The 14,081-nt window shown below is 33.4% G+C and overlaps 1 protein-coding gene across 1 annotated transcript in view; it reads right to left on the bottom strand.

The window, feature by feature from the left end:
• Window positions 1-2,706, bottom strand: part of LOC148953621 (putative methyltransferase-like protein 24) — an 18,627-nt gene extending 15,921 nt beyond the window's left edge. Inside the window, exon 1 of the mRNA XM_089088037.1 lies at window positions 2,524-2,706. Within this exon, the coding sequence (XP_088944163.1) occupies window positions 2,524-2,706 (183 nt within the window). The remainder of the gene's footprint in view (window positions 1-2,523) is intronic.
• Window positions 2,707-14,081: the final 11,375 nt, after the last annotated feature.

Genomic DNA, 14,081 nt, shown 5'->3' with positions numbered 1-14,081 from the left:
TAATTTATTTATTACCCACTATAAAAAAGAAGAGGAGTACATAAAAAAAACTCGTACACTAAACAATTATTTAATAAGACGACTTCAATTATAGTGCGCAGTAAGACCTGCAGACAACGACAGCTTTCTCGCAAACACAGGCACTTTTTCCCGTAAATCAGGGAGGCTGAATCGCGATATTAGATGCCGGTTCCGGAACCACGGAAGGAGGCACAAAAAGTACCGAGAAAATTTAAAATAATAAGTCCGGATGGATTTGAGATCTTTAGGCTTCAGAATTGGAAGAAAACCAGATAAAAAAAGAATAGAATGATCGCAAAATGAAGAATATAATTTTCCAAGCGCTTTCCTATTGTACCTCCCTATATTTGAAACAATTTTTGAATATCCTACCCGAATTTTTTTTTTTTAGCATTATAAACTTTCAGACCCGAGATGTTTCGTGGTTATTTGTAATGTGAAGACCAAGCCCCTGAAAAGAAGAAACAAGGGGACTATAAGAAAAAACACAGTTAAGATGGATAATCACACTGAAATTAAATGAAATATGTTTACACTTATCTACGTTCAACATTAGCCCAATCTGTCGGAACTTGTTTGAGATCCAGCTGATTGTATGTGAAAGTTTAGCCCTAGAATAAATGTCAAGGAGGATATAGTCTGCTTAAAGAAGGTGCATGAAATTAATTCCATCAGAAATGGAAGTCAAAGGCAAAAATGAAAGAATAGGAGCAATACACAACTTAAAAATAGTTTGAGAAACCACACCACCTTGACGGACCCCACGCCAAAGAAACACCTTTGAATCAGAAACTACTCCATTACATTTTATCGAATAAAAGAATTCGAATACGAGTACCGTAACAAAACAACAATAAAAAGGTTAACATTGTTGGAAAAAAGAGAATAAAGTGCATGTGAGTGGACTATACTATCGAAAGCTCTCGAAAGATCAAGAACACAGATATGAAGAGGAGATTTATTATTAGCAGATTGCAACAGGCGGGAAGCTAGAACACGATGGGCGTGCTGACATTCCAGCCTTTTTTGAAAGCCAAATTGGTTTTCACCAAAATTAACATTTTCTGAAATGAAAGGGAGAAGAATATATTCAAAAACTTCGCTAAGAGTGCACGAAACAGTAATTGGTCAATAAGAACTACACTCTGACGAAGTTTTTCCACGCTTCAAAACCAAGGTGACTGTGCCACAGAGAAAACTGTCGGGAACCATAGAAGTAGATAAACACATCTGAAGCAGTAGCTGAAGATGATCTATCAAAGTTGGGCAACCTACTTTTAGATGATAAGACGAAATTCCGTCTTGATCAACAGAGCTAGATTGCATGTTCTTAATAGCTTGACTATTATCAACAGTAGAAACTGGTAATACATTACTCTGAGAAATATGATTAGGCAAACACGACTCAAGAAGGTTACTAAAAAACTTTTCAACTTCCCGATTCACCTTGCCGAGAATATCATTATAATAGGACACCCAAGCATGAACTGCTATAAGACTTTCAGAAAAATCACTACTAAGCTTATCCGAATTCATAACATGAGCTCACTCCTTTCTCGACGCAGGAAAATCAAAACCAGATACCCTTGACTGCCATAAACGTTTTTTATAAGCACGCTTGATACTTTGCTTCAGATCGAAGACAACTCCTCGATTTTGCCGACCGCAAAACACCCCTATTCGTAGCCAAAACTTAGCTTTATTCTTTACAAGTTTTAATTCTGGGTCCAAAACCCATTCTGGTTTTCTAATTTTAACTTTAATCTTTTCTAGAGGAACAGCTGTGGCCTCTGCTTGTTTTAAGCACCAAATTATTTTATCATAATATTCATTTAGAGACTGCTTATCATTTGAGAAACAGTCAGTAACTTGAAGCAAATGGTAAGGAACTTTTATAGATCCCAATAACGCGGACAACGTAGTAATATAAAATGCAAAATTAGCTCTATTCCAGTTATTCCTGTAAAACCACTTGGAACTTTGTGTAAATGGTCTAGTAGAACGGGAAGCGACTACTGAAGCAGAGAACGAAATCGGGAGGTGGTCAATATCACGATAGTCTTCATGAACGATAACAGTCGATACATTAATATTTGGCGAGGAAACGACATGGTCAATATTAGACAAACTTCCAGATTAGTGAATATATGAATAATAAACACTTTTCTCAACTATTTTATAAGCAGAAAAAGCATCAAGGACTATATCAGATCGAACTGACTGACTTGTAATATATGTGTTGAAGTCACCAACCACTATAAAATCATAACCAGTCGATACAACAGACGCAAGAATAGCCTTAAGATTAGCCGAGGCTTTCATATACGCGTTTAAAGCGGAAATAGTTTTTTTGTTACACGGGAGATGAAAATTTATCAGCACAGTATTACCAAACCGAACCGCAAGGATGAATTTATCACTGTGAAGACACACTGGAGAGAGAAAACTCAGGTTATTCTTAACAATGCACGCGAGGCCTCCAGAAGGTCTACCAAAAGTAACCTCAGCATTAGCTGTAAAAACGGAATGATCACGACTTCTTTTTAACACGTTAATACTAGCAGAAGTTAGGAGGTGTTCTTGAAGGAATACTATGTCAAATTGGTCACACAATTCATCAATCATATGCTCCTTTAAACAAGTACCATTTATATTAAGCGAAACAATCGAAACAGGCACAATCATTTCTTCTTGGCAATGATATCTCTCAGCTCTTTGTATCTAAGACTAAAGGAGGCATGATGTTCACCACAATTGGCACATCTTGCATCAAGCTGGCAGGGAGAATCCTTGGTGGAGATATGAGGGCCCGCACAGTGTGCACACTTCGCAACCAAACTTGCACAATAGGCTACTTTATGGGGTGGCGAACGGCATTTTAGACAGCACCGAGGTGCCGACATATTTTCTTTCACAGATAAATATTACTATCCAAGTTTAACACCGTTTTGCATAGCCTTGGCTTTTGACATGGAGTCACAAAACTTAAGCTTGACCGTGTCAGTGTCACCGAGCCACATAGCTTCCACCACACCTGGATATCCTTGAAAGAATGAGAGGTCTAATTCCTTCGATATTCCTCTGACTATCCCAAAAAACCGTTTAGTGACCACCTTGGATGGAGATTCTGCTAAAATTACTGAAATAGAGTCTTTGAATTCTTCAGCAGCAGATTTTTTTACATTGATTAGCTATTTGTCACCTCGCAAACTCAGCTTGGTAACTGCATCATGACAGCTCACTTTATCGAGCACTTCTTTGCGTTTTATCGGGTCATTTAGTGTTTGCGGCACTTTAGAGACAACAACAGTGATGTGAGAGTCAGTTGACGGTGTTGCACGGGCAGGCAGTGGTGGAAAGTGATTATCATACGAATCGAACTTACTTGAAATAGTCTTTAGGAAGTATTCGATTCTATTCATTTTCGCGTTCAAACTCAAATAAACCAAAGCAGGAATGATAGGTACATCATTTGGAGAACGAATTACAAACATTGGTTGGTCTATGTCTTCATCGTCACATTTCTCAAATATACTTAACATATCCTTCAGATCGCTTACCAAAGCCTTTAGCCTCCGTCTTCTCAGAAGCTCATTCCCAGGTACAGCTACATTGTAGAGGAGTTTTTTAGCTTCGATTACACTCGGCAAGTCCAAAAAAACTCCTTTCCAAATTTCACTATTTTGTTTTCATTCACTCCATTATCACGGTTAAATTGCAAAAAATTTCAAAACCGGCGAAAAAATAAGTCCATTATTCATTATTCACTGTACGTATCATAAGGACCAGATACCAATAAGCAAGGGAAGCGTAGTTTCTTGCTACCAGATCCCCGAAATTTAAGGGAGTAACACTACCGGCAGGTACAACGGCCCTTGCGACAAGAAACTCCCCCCTTCTGCTCGCTAATTTGCAAAATTGAATTATAATCAGATTATCAAACCAAATAAAACAGATAGTTAAATAATAGATGACCTTATATGAGTGAGTAAATATCCAAATGGTAAAATAGTCCGTAATTATAAATTTATTATTTCACTTATTTCGAAACTGACGGTCACTACAATCCACTGTAATTTTTTCCAAATTTAATCCGGCTTAAATATCAATAGATGTTCACTGGTCAAATGCGAAAAGCTTACTGACAAAACAAAATACTGACAATTTTTCTAAGATACTAAGTGAAACTTGTTAAGAGGAAAACAAAACTGTCCATTACCTTGAAAAAATGATTAATTTTTGTCTTGTGTGAATTTTTACTACAAAAAAAACATTACTTTAATAGTGCTACAAAAAACAGAACTATTCCATAGTCTTGAACAAAATGTTATAGTTTCAAATACTTTGGCCCTAGGATGGATGGATGAATGACTGACTATCTTTCAACAAATAAAATGATCTCATTTTTTACAATCCTAAGAAAGACTTATGCTAAATTTGTCTCTCAGTTGGAATACATGTCTTGGCTTTTTCTCCAAATAGCCGTAGCTTGATGGCAATTTGAATATAATTCTTTTATTTAAAACTTAGCTGTAAATATTTTTTTATGCCAACTGAGATTTTGTCTATTTCTTATAAAATTTTGATGACAATTTTTAACATTTGTATAACAATGGGATATTTTCGATATTATAGTATTTTACACAAGATTCTGTTAGCTACAGTTTCGTCTTAGGTGAATTTTAATTAAGAAAAAGATTAAGCGATTTTACATCAGAAAAAGTATTCTTTACATTCCCTTAACTAGTTTAAAATTTGTTAATAATTCTTTATAATTTAATTTCTATTAAAAATAATGTTATATAAATTTTGATAAGAAAAAAAGTTTCTCATTTTTCTGAATAAAGACAAAATTTAATAAAGTTTCATCATTTATTATTTACCATTAAATTAACATTACTTTAATTTTGCTGAGGCAGAAAAAGCAAATATTTTTCCTACCTTGATGAAGAAAAAATAACCAACATTTCGTCTATAAACTGTCATAGACCAAAAGGTAAGATTTGAATGGTTTTAAGAAAAAAACTTTTTCATTGCCTTGAATTAAGAAATATTGAATAATGTTTGATAATATAAGAAAAGTCTTTTAGTATCACAAAATATTTTTTTAAAGTTAAATAATATTTTACTAGTACTACACTTGATTCTAGTTATAACTTGTAATAAAACTTCCAATAATTTTTTGTAAAACCTCCAACTTTACATTCTCTTAAAAAGAAAAAAGAACTAATTAATATTTCGTCTCCAATAATCCTTTGTTAAAAAAATAACGTTTCATGAATACTATTTGGAAAATACTCTTACATTGCTCTAAAAAGGAAAAATGACCAATATTTCATTTTGCGTCAACTTTAATTTCAAAACATGACATGAATGTTGTTAAAGTGGTAATAAAATTTTCAACTATGCTGAGAAAGATAAATAACTAGTTTCATTCTACTTGAGTTTTCCGGGTTGCAACGATAGCTAGCAATCTAGTAAGAGACAATCACCTGTCATAGTAAAAAAAATTGGTCATAACTCCTAAAACTACAATCAGATAAAAAGCAAAATACGCTATTAAAACCGCCAAGTTTGAAACCCATGTATATGAATTTTATATTTCCTTGGCTTGAACCACAAGGGAAATATATTAGCTTGAAAATCAAGAAAAGCGGCTACAACCGCGATATTCTGCATATACAGCATCTTCTTTTCTTCTTTTTCTCAGATTGCTGGGCACTGAAACATCGTAGAGAGCTATTTAATGGTTCATTTAAAAGAAAATTGATGGGCTTAAAAACTTTTTCAGTGAAAAAAAGCTGTTTTTAATATAAATTTTTTCTTACGAAAAAAATGCATTTTCATAGTCAAGATTGATGAATGATTTCATAATCATAGGTATGTAATCATCATAATAGAGAGCTGTATAATGGCTAATTTTAAAGGAGATTGCTGTATAAAGAAGTTTTTTGTAATTAACAAAAATTATAATAAATAAGAACGAGTTCTTGATCAAAGTAAAACAAATAAAATACATAAAAGATCGAAATAGTTTATTATCTTTAATTTTTCATTCGATTAATTTATAATGACATGGTTTTATATTTATTCTTTATGAGCCTTCCTGAAAAAAATGGCTTGTGAGGGAGTCGAACCCACGGTCTTAGCGCTATAAAAAACGCCCTTCTAACTAATTGAGCTAACAAGCCTTGGCCATAGAAACGAATGCTACGATTCATCATGAAAGATAGCTACAATTTGGATTTGTGCTGATCCTAGCAGATATTCAATTTACTCAAATTATAAATTTTAAAGATAAAAAATGTGGTAAAGTGAGTTTAAGTTTGTAAAGTGAGGTTATAGTTGATACCTTATTACTCCCTTTATAAAAGGTATAATTATGGTCCCAAGGTAAATAAACTTTGGTAGCATGCCTTAGGCCTGATCTTAGGCCTGATGATTAGGAGATGATTATGCCTGACAAATTTGGTGTACCAGCTGGAATTATTCAAGGGGCTAGAATAAGTTTGTATAGAGATTGGCTATAACATAATACTTTTATTCATCTAAAACACAATGGTAGAGATTCTGGCTATAAATATGCCCCTGAGACTAATTGTCGCATAAAGTAAACAAATTAAAATAAAACTCTAATGCATGTTCCACAACACTTAAAACACTTACAATTTTTGAACGTATAATCCAAGGGATTCCCAAGATAAACAAACCAGAGGTCAGTCCGACATAAATTACTGTCCGACTCCCCGTTCCCATAAAATGTATCTTATACACCAAGCATCAGCCACATCTTATCGGACCCACTGACGCATATAGCAAGGAAGTGGTGATTTCTAAATTTCCTATTCACGTCTACACATACTAAGGTATGCTCTTTATCAAACAAAAAGTGATATTTCAAAACTTTTTATTTTACCTCTTAATGTTTGTACTAGTATCCAATTTTGACTTAATTAGTCAGCTTCAACACAATACTTCCCCCTTGATAAGAGTTGCCCCCAAATCCAAATACTTTACTTTTAAAACACACATTTTAAATATTTTGTACATTCTTCTTATGATGCCATTATTTATGGGTCAGTCTGTGCATATAACCTCAATGGGTTTCTCTAGGGTCATGTTTATGGCCAAATGTAATACATGTTTATGGCCTAAGGATATCAATTATTAGAATTTATCCTTGTTATTCTCTCTTCTCACTTTTCCTTTTTGTCTTGAAGACTATAAATTCTTTATATTCTATATACTATAAACTATAAAATTTCATAGTCTATAGACTATAAAATTCTTTTTCAACCTCTTTCTAATATTCATCTTCTCTTTTAGTTTAACCCAAAATGGCTTAAGCATTATACTAGGGTCTTAAATCACATTTAAAGTTGTATTAGAAACTATTCGATTAATTTAAGTTTAAATTAAATTTCCATTAATAATTTAATTTATCTGGGTAATGTGGTTGATTTAAAATTTATCTTCGGTTTTAAGAATGCCTTGGATAGTCAATTCGTTACATTTTTTTGCAGCCACAAATTTCTTTAGACAAAACACTTTACATTTTCTTCCATTTTATATTACTTAATGAATGTTTCGGCTATAAGCTATTTGTTTATACATCTTAAGCATTGAAAATTACTTATTTAACTTCACTTTCAGTCAATAAATTGGCAGTAAATTCTCACTTACTACTAGATTCTGTTGACGTTTAATTTGGACAAGGTACACGTATAGGTTCTGGATACAAAGATTATTTTGGGAAACGCTAACTAAAAATTCTTGCAATGTATTAATTGGTTGATATTGGCATAATACATGAACCAAAAATTGGCTCCATCTTTGATTGAGATCGGCAAAAATTAACCAAAACTGGGTTGAAAAAAATAGGTCTCTGATATAAAGAAAAAAATTTTATATCAGTATACAAACAAAGCATTAACGTTTGTATGCATAAGGGAAAAAATCACACATTAATATATACAAATATTTTTTTGTTAAGTAAGAGGCTGATTATTTTCTTACTTGTTTTCTAAACACAATATGCCTCTAAATTAAAAATATTCCGTTTTTGGTTGGCTTTTAATTTCATTTATATTTTTTACACATTAAAATATGTAATTCAATCTAATCCTAATCACTTCTAATCTAATCCAATCAAAAAATCTAATTTAATTATTAAAAATATTTATATACCCGTAGTCTCAAACTTAGATAGAATATTAAAGTAATGGTTAGAACTTAAAGAATTTATAAAAAGTAAAACATGGTATATACACTAGTATTGGAATTAATACCTATTAATACTTTGTTATCTGCTTAAAAAGTATTAATACAGAATATTTCTTGAACTACACCGCTGATTTATACATTGACTAGAAGTCACAAGACTTAGATAGAACAATCATCAAAAATACATTTGGTTAAAATTTTAATAGTTACTTTAAGACACTATATAGTAATATAACAACACACGAAGCAATTTTTTTTCTCATGTTGATTTCTCACAAAGCAAAGATTATAACTCTTTTTTCCATAAGCGAAATATTCAAAATACCAGTTTAATTACAATCAAAAGTATCATTATTGACATAACAAATAATTCACTCAGTTATTTAACATAACTTTCTTTTTTACTTCTTCACATTTAGGGACTTGTAATGCCAACCGAATTGTATGCGGTTGCAGATAAAAGTGTTTTTTTAAACTAATTAATTTCTCTGCGAGAGATTATGGTTTCGTGCAGACAAGGGTTTTTATGCCCTTCCCTCTGAAGATTTGATGTTTCCTATAATAACAATATTTAAAAACATATATGATCAATCCCACAATAAGGATAGCAGTTATAAAATACCCCCAAGTTGAGGCTAATAAGCCTTTATAATAAGTGGTTCTTAAAATTTCCGATTTGAAGATGGGATAATCAATTTCCATATTTTTATTTAGATTTTCCACGGTTGTTAAAAACCTGGGTTTTTATCGTTTTATTTTTTCCGGTATGGATATATCAGTTTTTTAAGATTTTTATGTATTTGTTGAATTTTTTTCCATATCTTGCTTAGATTTGGTTTCTTTAAAAATATTTATGTTAGGTATGGGTTTTATACTCCATTTATTCATATTTATCTCCATAATTTACAAAACTGGAGATGGTTTGGTCATCTCTTTTGTAGTTAAACGACAGAATGGGAGGATAGTGATTAGGCCCATACCTTCTATCCATATATATCATGTATTTCTCAACCCTAGAGAATTTTGCATCTTAATTGTGCCATATAGGGTTGTGTAATGCTGAATAAAAAATCATTCTGACTTATTTTTTCCCTATAATTCAAGATTAACTTCGCTCACTCTATCTAGGTCATATTCTTTTGGTAAGGGACGTGAGGGTTCCATTTCCTCCCAAAGTTTAATAGTGCAAAATTTTCTTTAGCGTAGATATGATATAGTTTGTTTTTTGCAGAAGGGTAGTTTATCATTATGGTATTTAATTTCTTCTTGCTGTTTTAGTATCCTATATTTTAGGTTGGAAATGGTGATAAATTGGGGTAAATCATTTATTCTAGTCCAGCTTGTGGTGCTCATCAATTTTGTAGGGAGAGCATTTATTTGAAACAGTGCATGTTCTTTGTTTTTAACTTGGGGTACTTTTAAAAATATCCATAACTCCCCTTGTTTCATTTGTAAATAATTTTCAGCCATACTATAAAAGTATAGGATATTCTCAAATTTTGGTTCTAGTCCTAATCTTAATTGATAAGATAATGGCTTTCTTTGATTTTGAGTACTTTTATTAATTGACTTGGGTTTAAAAATCGTGCTGGTATATTTTTCGTACAAATGGTTAGAAACTCTAATTCCAATTGATGAAATTCATGGGATATATCCAAGATGGCACTAGATAATAATTGTAAAGCCATATGAAGATTTATTTCTTCTGTAATTTCACTCTGATTACATATTATCCGTTTTAGAGTTATTAATACTGCATTGGTGATCTCCTGTTTAAAAATTGAAAGTGTATTTATAGTCTGGTTAACTTTTCCTTCCATCTTTGATATCTTTGTTTCGTGATGTTTTAAAATTTTTAGTTGTTTGTTTACCCAGTGAAAAAGGTTTTGATTTGTTGCCGCGACTTTTCCTATTCATTTTTAGGCTTCCTTCCATGGACCCTCAGATTCCTTACCGAATATATATTCTGAGTTACCCCTACAATTCTGATTAAACTTCTTTTGAATTGTTTGGCTCCTTTTTATTTTGTTTTTGGCTCCTCTTTATAAATTCTATCTTTATATCTTCCGAAAATTCATTGATCTGGTTGTTCAGTACATTGAAGAATAAATTCGGCTGAGTTTGAAATAACGATACTTTTTTTTCTATTACTTAGGGGGATGTGAAAGGACGTGGGTCCAAAGTTTTTTCTAATTCTCTTCTTGTCATTTCCAGATTATTTGCAAGTACCGATATTTGGTTCTGGAGGTTATACAAGGTTGAAGCATCAGACCTAATTTGGATTTGCCAGTAACCTTCCATTGGTCTGATGGTATTCATCCTGTTTAACGATACTCCTTTTACGCCCCTAAATTCGGCCGTAGAAGCTGGAACATCTTAAAAATGCAAATTATTGTCTAAATTCTCATCTGTAATAAATATTCAGTATATATATCACATATAAGCCGTGCAATTCCCACTTATTTTGCACATTCTTGGATCATTTGTAATTTTTTTGGTGTTATCGTCAATTCTTGTAATTCTGTTACTTCCGACCTTACCCATTTTATTTTAATCTTTTGATAAATAAACCATGCTGTTATAAGTTTAAAAATAAAATTACACATACTGTGCTCATTGTATACGCTACTAGAAAAAATTTATTGAATTGAATGCTTTCATCCCGTATTATTATCAGCGTTACTTCTGCTTGATTAAGGGCTATTTCTTTTTCTTGTCGTAGATCTTTCAGCAATTGTTCCCAACTAATAGGTTCTTTGAAAAAAATTTCCAAATGTCCAGCATATGCATTTTTTTGTTTTGAAAAAATTTCTGAATCGCCTTGTAAAATTTGTTTGATTTTTAATGGGGTTAATTAAGTGATTTTCTCTTCTGAACCTTTAGTACAATTTCCTTCAAGAGCAACATTATTTGAAACTAACACTTCGGACAAACTTAGTTTTATAATTCCTTAAGTTTTTTTCTGAAAATTTAGAAACTTCCCAATGGCATGTTTTCTGTATGCCTTGTCTATTTTCTAGAATTATATTTTCCAAACAATTTAAACTATTTTCATTTTTCGTCCTTTTCATTCCCTATTTGGTCAATTGTAACTTAAAAATAACATTTTATAAGACATCCATGACCTAAGTTTTTTCTAGAGTAATTATTCTTTCTCCTTTGTTTTCTACTAGAACATACCCTGAATCTGATTTCATGGTGATTATGACCCCTTGTGGGCCCACTGTTACAATGGGAAAGGCCTTATACATTGTAAATGAGCACTTTTTCTGAACCAGGGGTATTTTTACATTTATTCAGAGATTTTATGCCAATAGAAAATAAGATGCTTTTAATAGCTTAGAATACCAGCTCAAGGTGTCGATCGGGTCTAACCCCGAAGATAATTCATAATACCCTTCCTTTAATAAAGAGTGCTATATTTTTTGTAAGATTTCTTTAAACTCCTTCGGAGGCAATAGAAGTATTGGGATCGGTCTTAACTCTAATAAGCCTAAGGCTCCTTTTACCTCTATCGTATAGTCGATTAAAATTTGTAGATGTGTCATTAACCGTGCCTGCAGGAGTAGCCTTTCTATTACTGCAGCATGTCCCAAGCAAGGATAAAGCGGGAGGGCTGGGCTTTTGTCCTGCAACCCACAACCGTAAGAAAACTATACGCAACAGATACATCAAAGAAACAAAGCTTCGGATCTAATATCGACTCAACGACGACGAAGGATTGTCCCTGGACAAGATTTCTGACTGCAAAAAAAAATCTCAGGCTTGGGTTTTGGAATTTCCGTACAATGGCCCAAGCTTCAAAAGCTGAACAAGTACTATATGGAATGATTGGATATAATCTAGACTTACTTGTTTTATCGGAAATGAGATGGACTGGTGCTGGATCAAATCAACTACAAAATGGATACAATATTATTTTCAGTAGAACCGATTCATGAAGAGAGCAAGGAGTTGCTTGAATCATGACAAAAGAGGCCAAAAAGGTCATGATTAAAAGGTCCCCAATCTCAGCCAGAATCCTCACTGCTAGATTTGCTGGATTGCATGCCAAGCTTTTTGTGGTTGTCTGCTATGCCCCGACCAATGAAGCAAATGAAGAGGTAAAAGAACAATTTTATAAAACCTTATAAGCGGTAACAAACAATATACCTAGGCATAGTACTAGCAAACCATGGGCATGGAGACCGAAATGAGAATGGTGAATTGCTCGTTGATTTTGAAGCAGCCAATGATTTAATTGTTGGTGGGAGGTGATTTTCTCATCTTGACATCCACAAATATTCTTGGAACTCCCCTGATGGTGTAACTAAAAATCAAATAGACAATTTTTTGGTTAGCCGTAAGTGGTGCTCAAGTCTCATTGATGTATGATCGTATAAAGGTGCTGAAGTAGGATCTTACCTCTCAATTATGATGGCAAATTTAAAATCAAGTTGAGGAGAAATACAAAGAAGACTCCTCGTCCCAACCGTCTTTTTGACTCAGACAAGCTGCTATACAAAACATTGAAGCACGATTTTGTGGTAGAGTTTTCGAATCACGTTCAAGGTCACTCTCAACCAAAAAAATTAGATCAAGAAGACATGTGGATGGACATGAAGACTTGTTTTCAATCGGCTGCCTCAGAAATTCTTGGCTAGAGAGAGAGCCCGAAAGATCAGTGGCTTTCAAAGAAAACATGGGCCCTCATAGAGAAAATAAAATACATAAGACAAACTCTTCTTCAGAATCAACTACCAAGCCAAATGATCTTTAATTGTTCCATTTATAGAGAAGCCTACAAACCGGTCAAAAAAAAGCGCAAGAAATGACCACCGTTGTCAAATTGAAAATAAGGCGAAACTTGCAGAAGAAAATGCAAAAAGAGGTGACTTTAGAGCCCCTTATAATATAACAAATGAAATAGATGGAAAGAAATGCTCCCAATATGGCCCCATTAGGGACCTTCCAGTGCCTTACAGACAGAGCCAGAGGTTGTAAACGAAATATGGGTGTCACACTTTGAGAAAATTCTGAATAGACCTCCACCAGAAAAACCTCCGAATATCCCAACGAGACCACTTTTTTCCCTGAATATCAGTGATGAGCCACCAAGTATAGTGGAGACAAATACTGGAGCAAGGAAATTGAAAAACATAAAATCACCAGTTGAAGACCGAATAATAGCAGAGATGATTAAGGCATAAATCCTAGGACAAATCTCGTACTGGGTCAGGTTTTTTACCAAAATTAGGGAGAATAGAGAAGTACCAGCTGAATGAAAGTGAAGGTCACTGGTCAGACTTTTCAAAGGGGGTGATGCTACTGTTCCGGAAAAATGGTGAGGAATCAGCTTACTATTAGTGCCCAGGATAGTGCTTTGTCATGTTATTTTGGAAAGGATACAGACCGAACTACATAAACACCTGAGAGATGAGTAATATGGGTTCCGTGCAGGACGTCCCTGTGCGGATCTTATTTCACTTTACGTATTCTCACAGAGGAAATTCAAACGTGGTAGTCCAAAATATACATGGCTTTCATCGACTTCGAAAAGGCTTTCGATGCGGTTGACCGCGAAATTTTGTGGCAAATTCTGAACTATTACGGCTTTCCGGATAAAATAATTAAGATAATTATGTCATTATACGAAGGAAGTGAATGCTGTATTAAGACGCCAGAAGGCCAAACAAGATACTTTAGAATCTTATCTGGAGTTAAAGAGGGATGCGTGTTGTCACCGCTGATCTTTATAATAGCTATTGACTATACCCTCTAGCTATTGCAGCACAACAACAGATGGCATTGAATTATCATCCAGCACTTAAACAGTCAGCAATTTAGGTTTTGCAGAT

Source organism: Artemia sp. Qi Xiang Cuo, chromosome 4 (assembly GCF_049724085.1).
Source record: "Artemia sp. Qi Xiang Cuo chromosome 4, ASM4972408v1, whole genome shotgun sequence".
NCBI lineage: Eukaryota > Metazoa > Arthropoda > Branchiopoda > Anostraca > Artemiidae > Artemia > Artemia sp. Qi Xiang Cuo.
The sequence above is the reverse complement of the archived record's forward strand: the minus strand, read 5'-3'. Positions and strand labels throughout refer to the sequence as shown.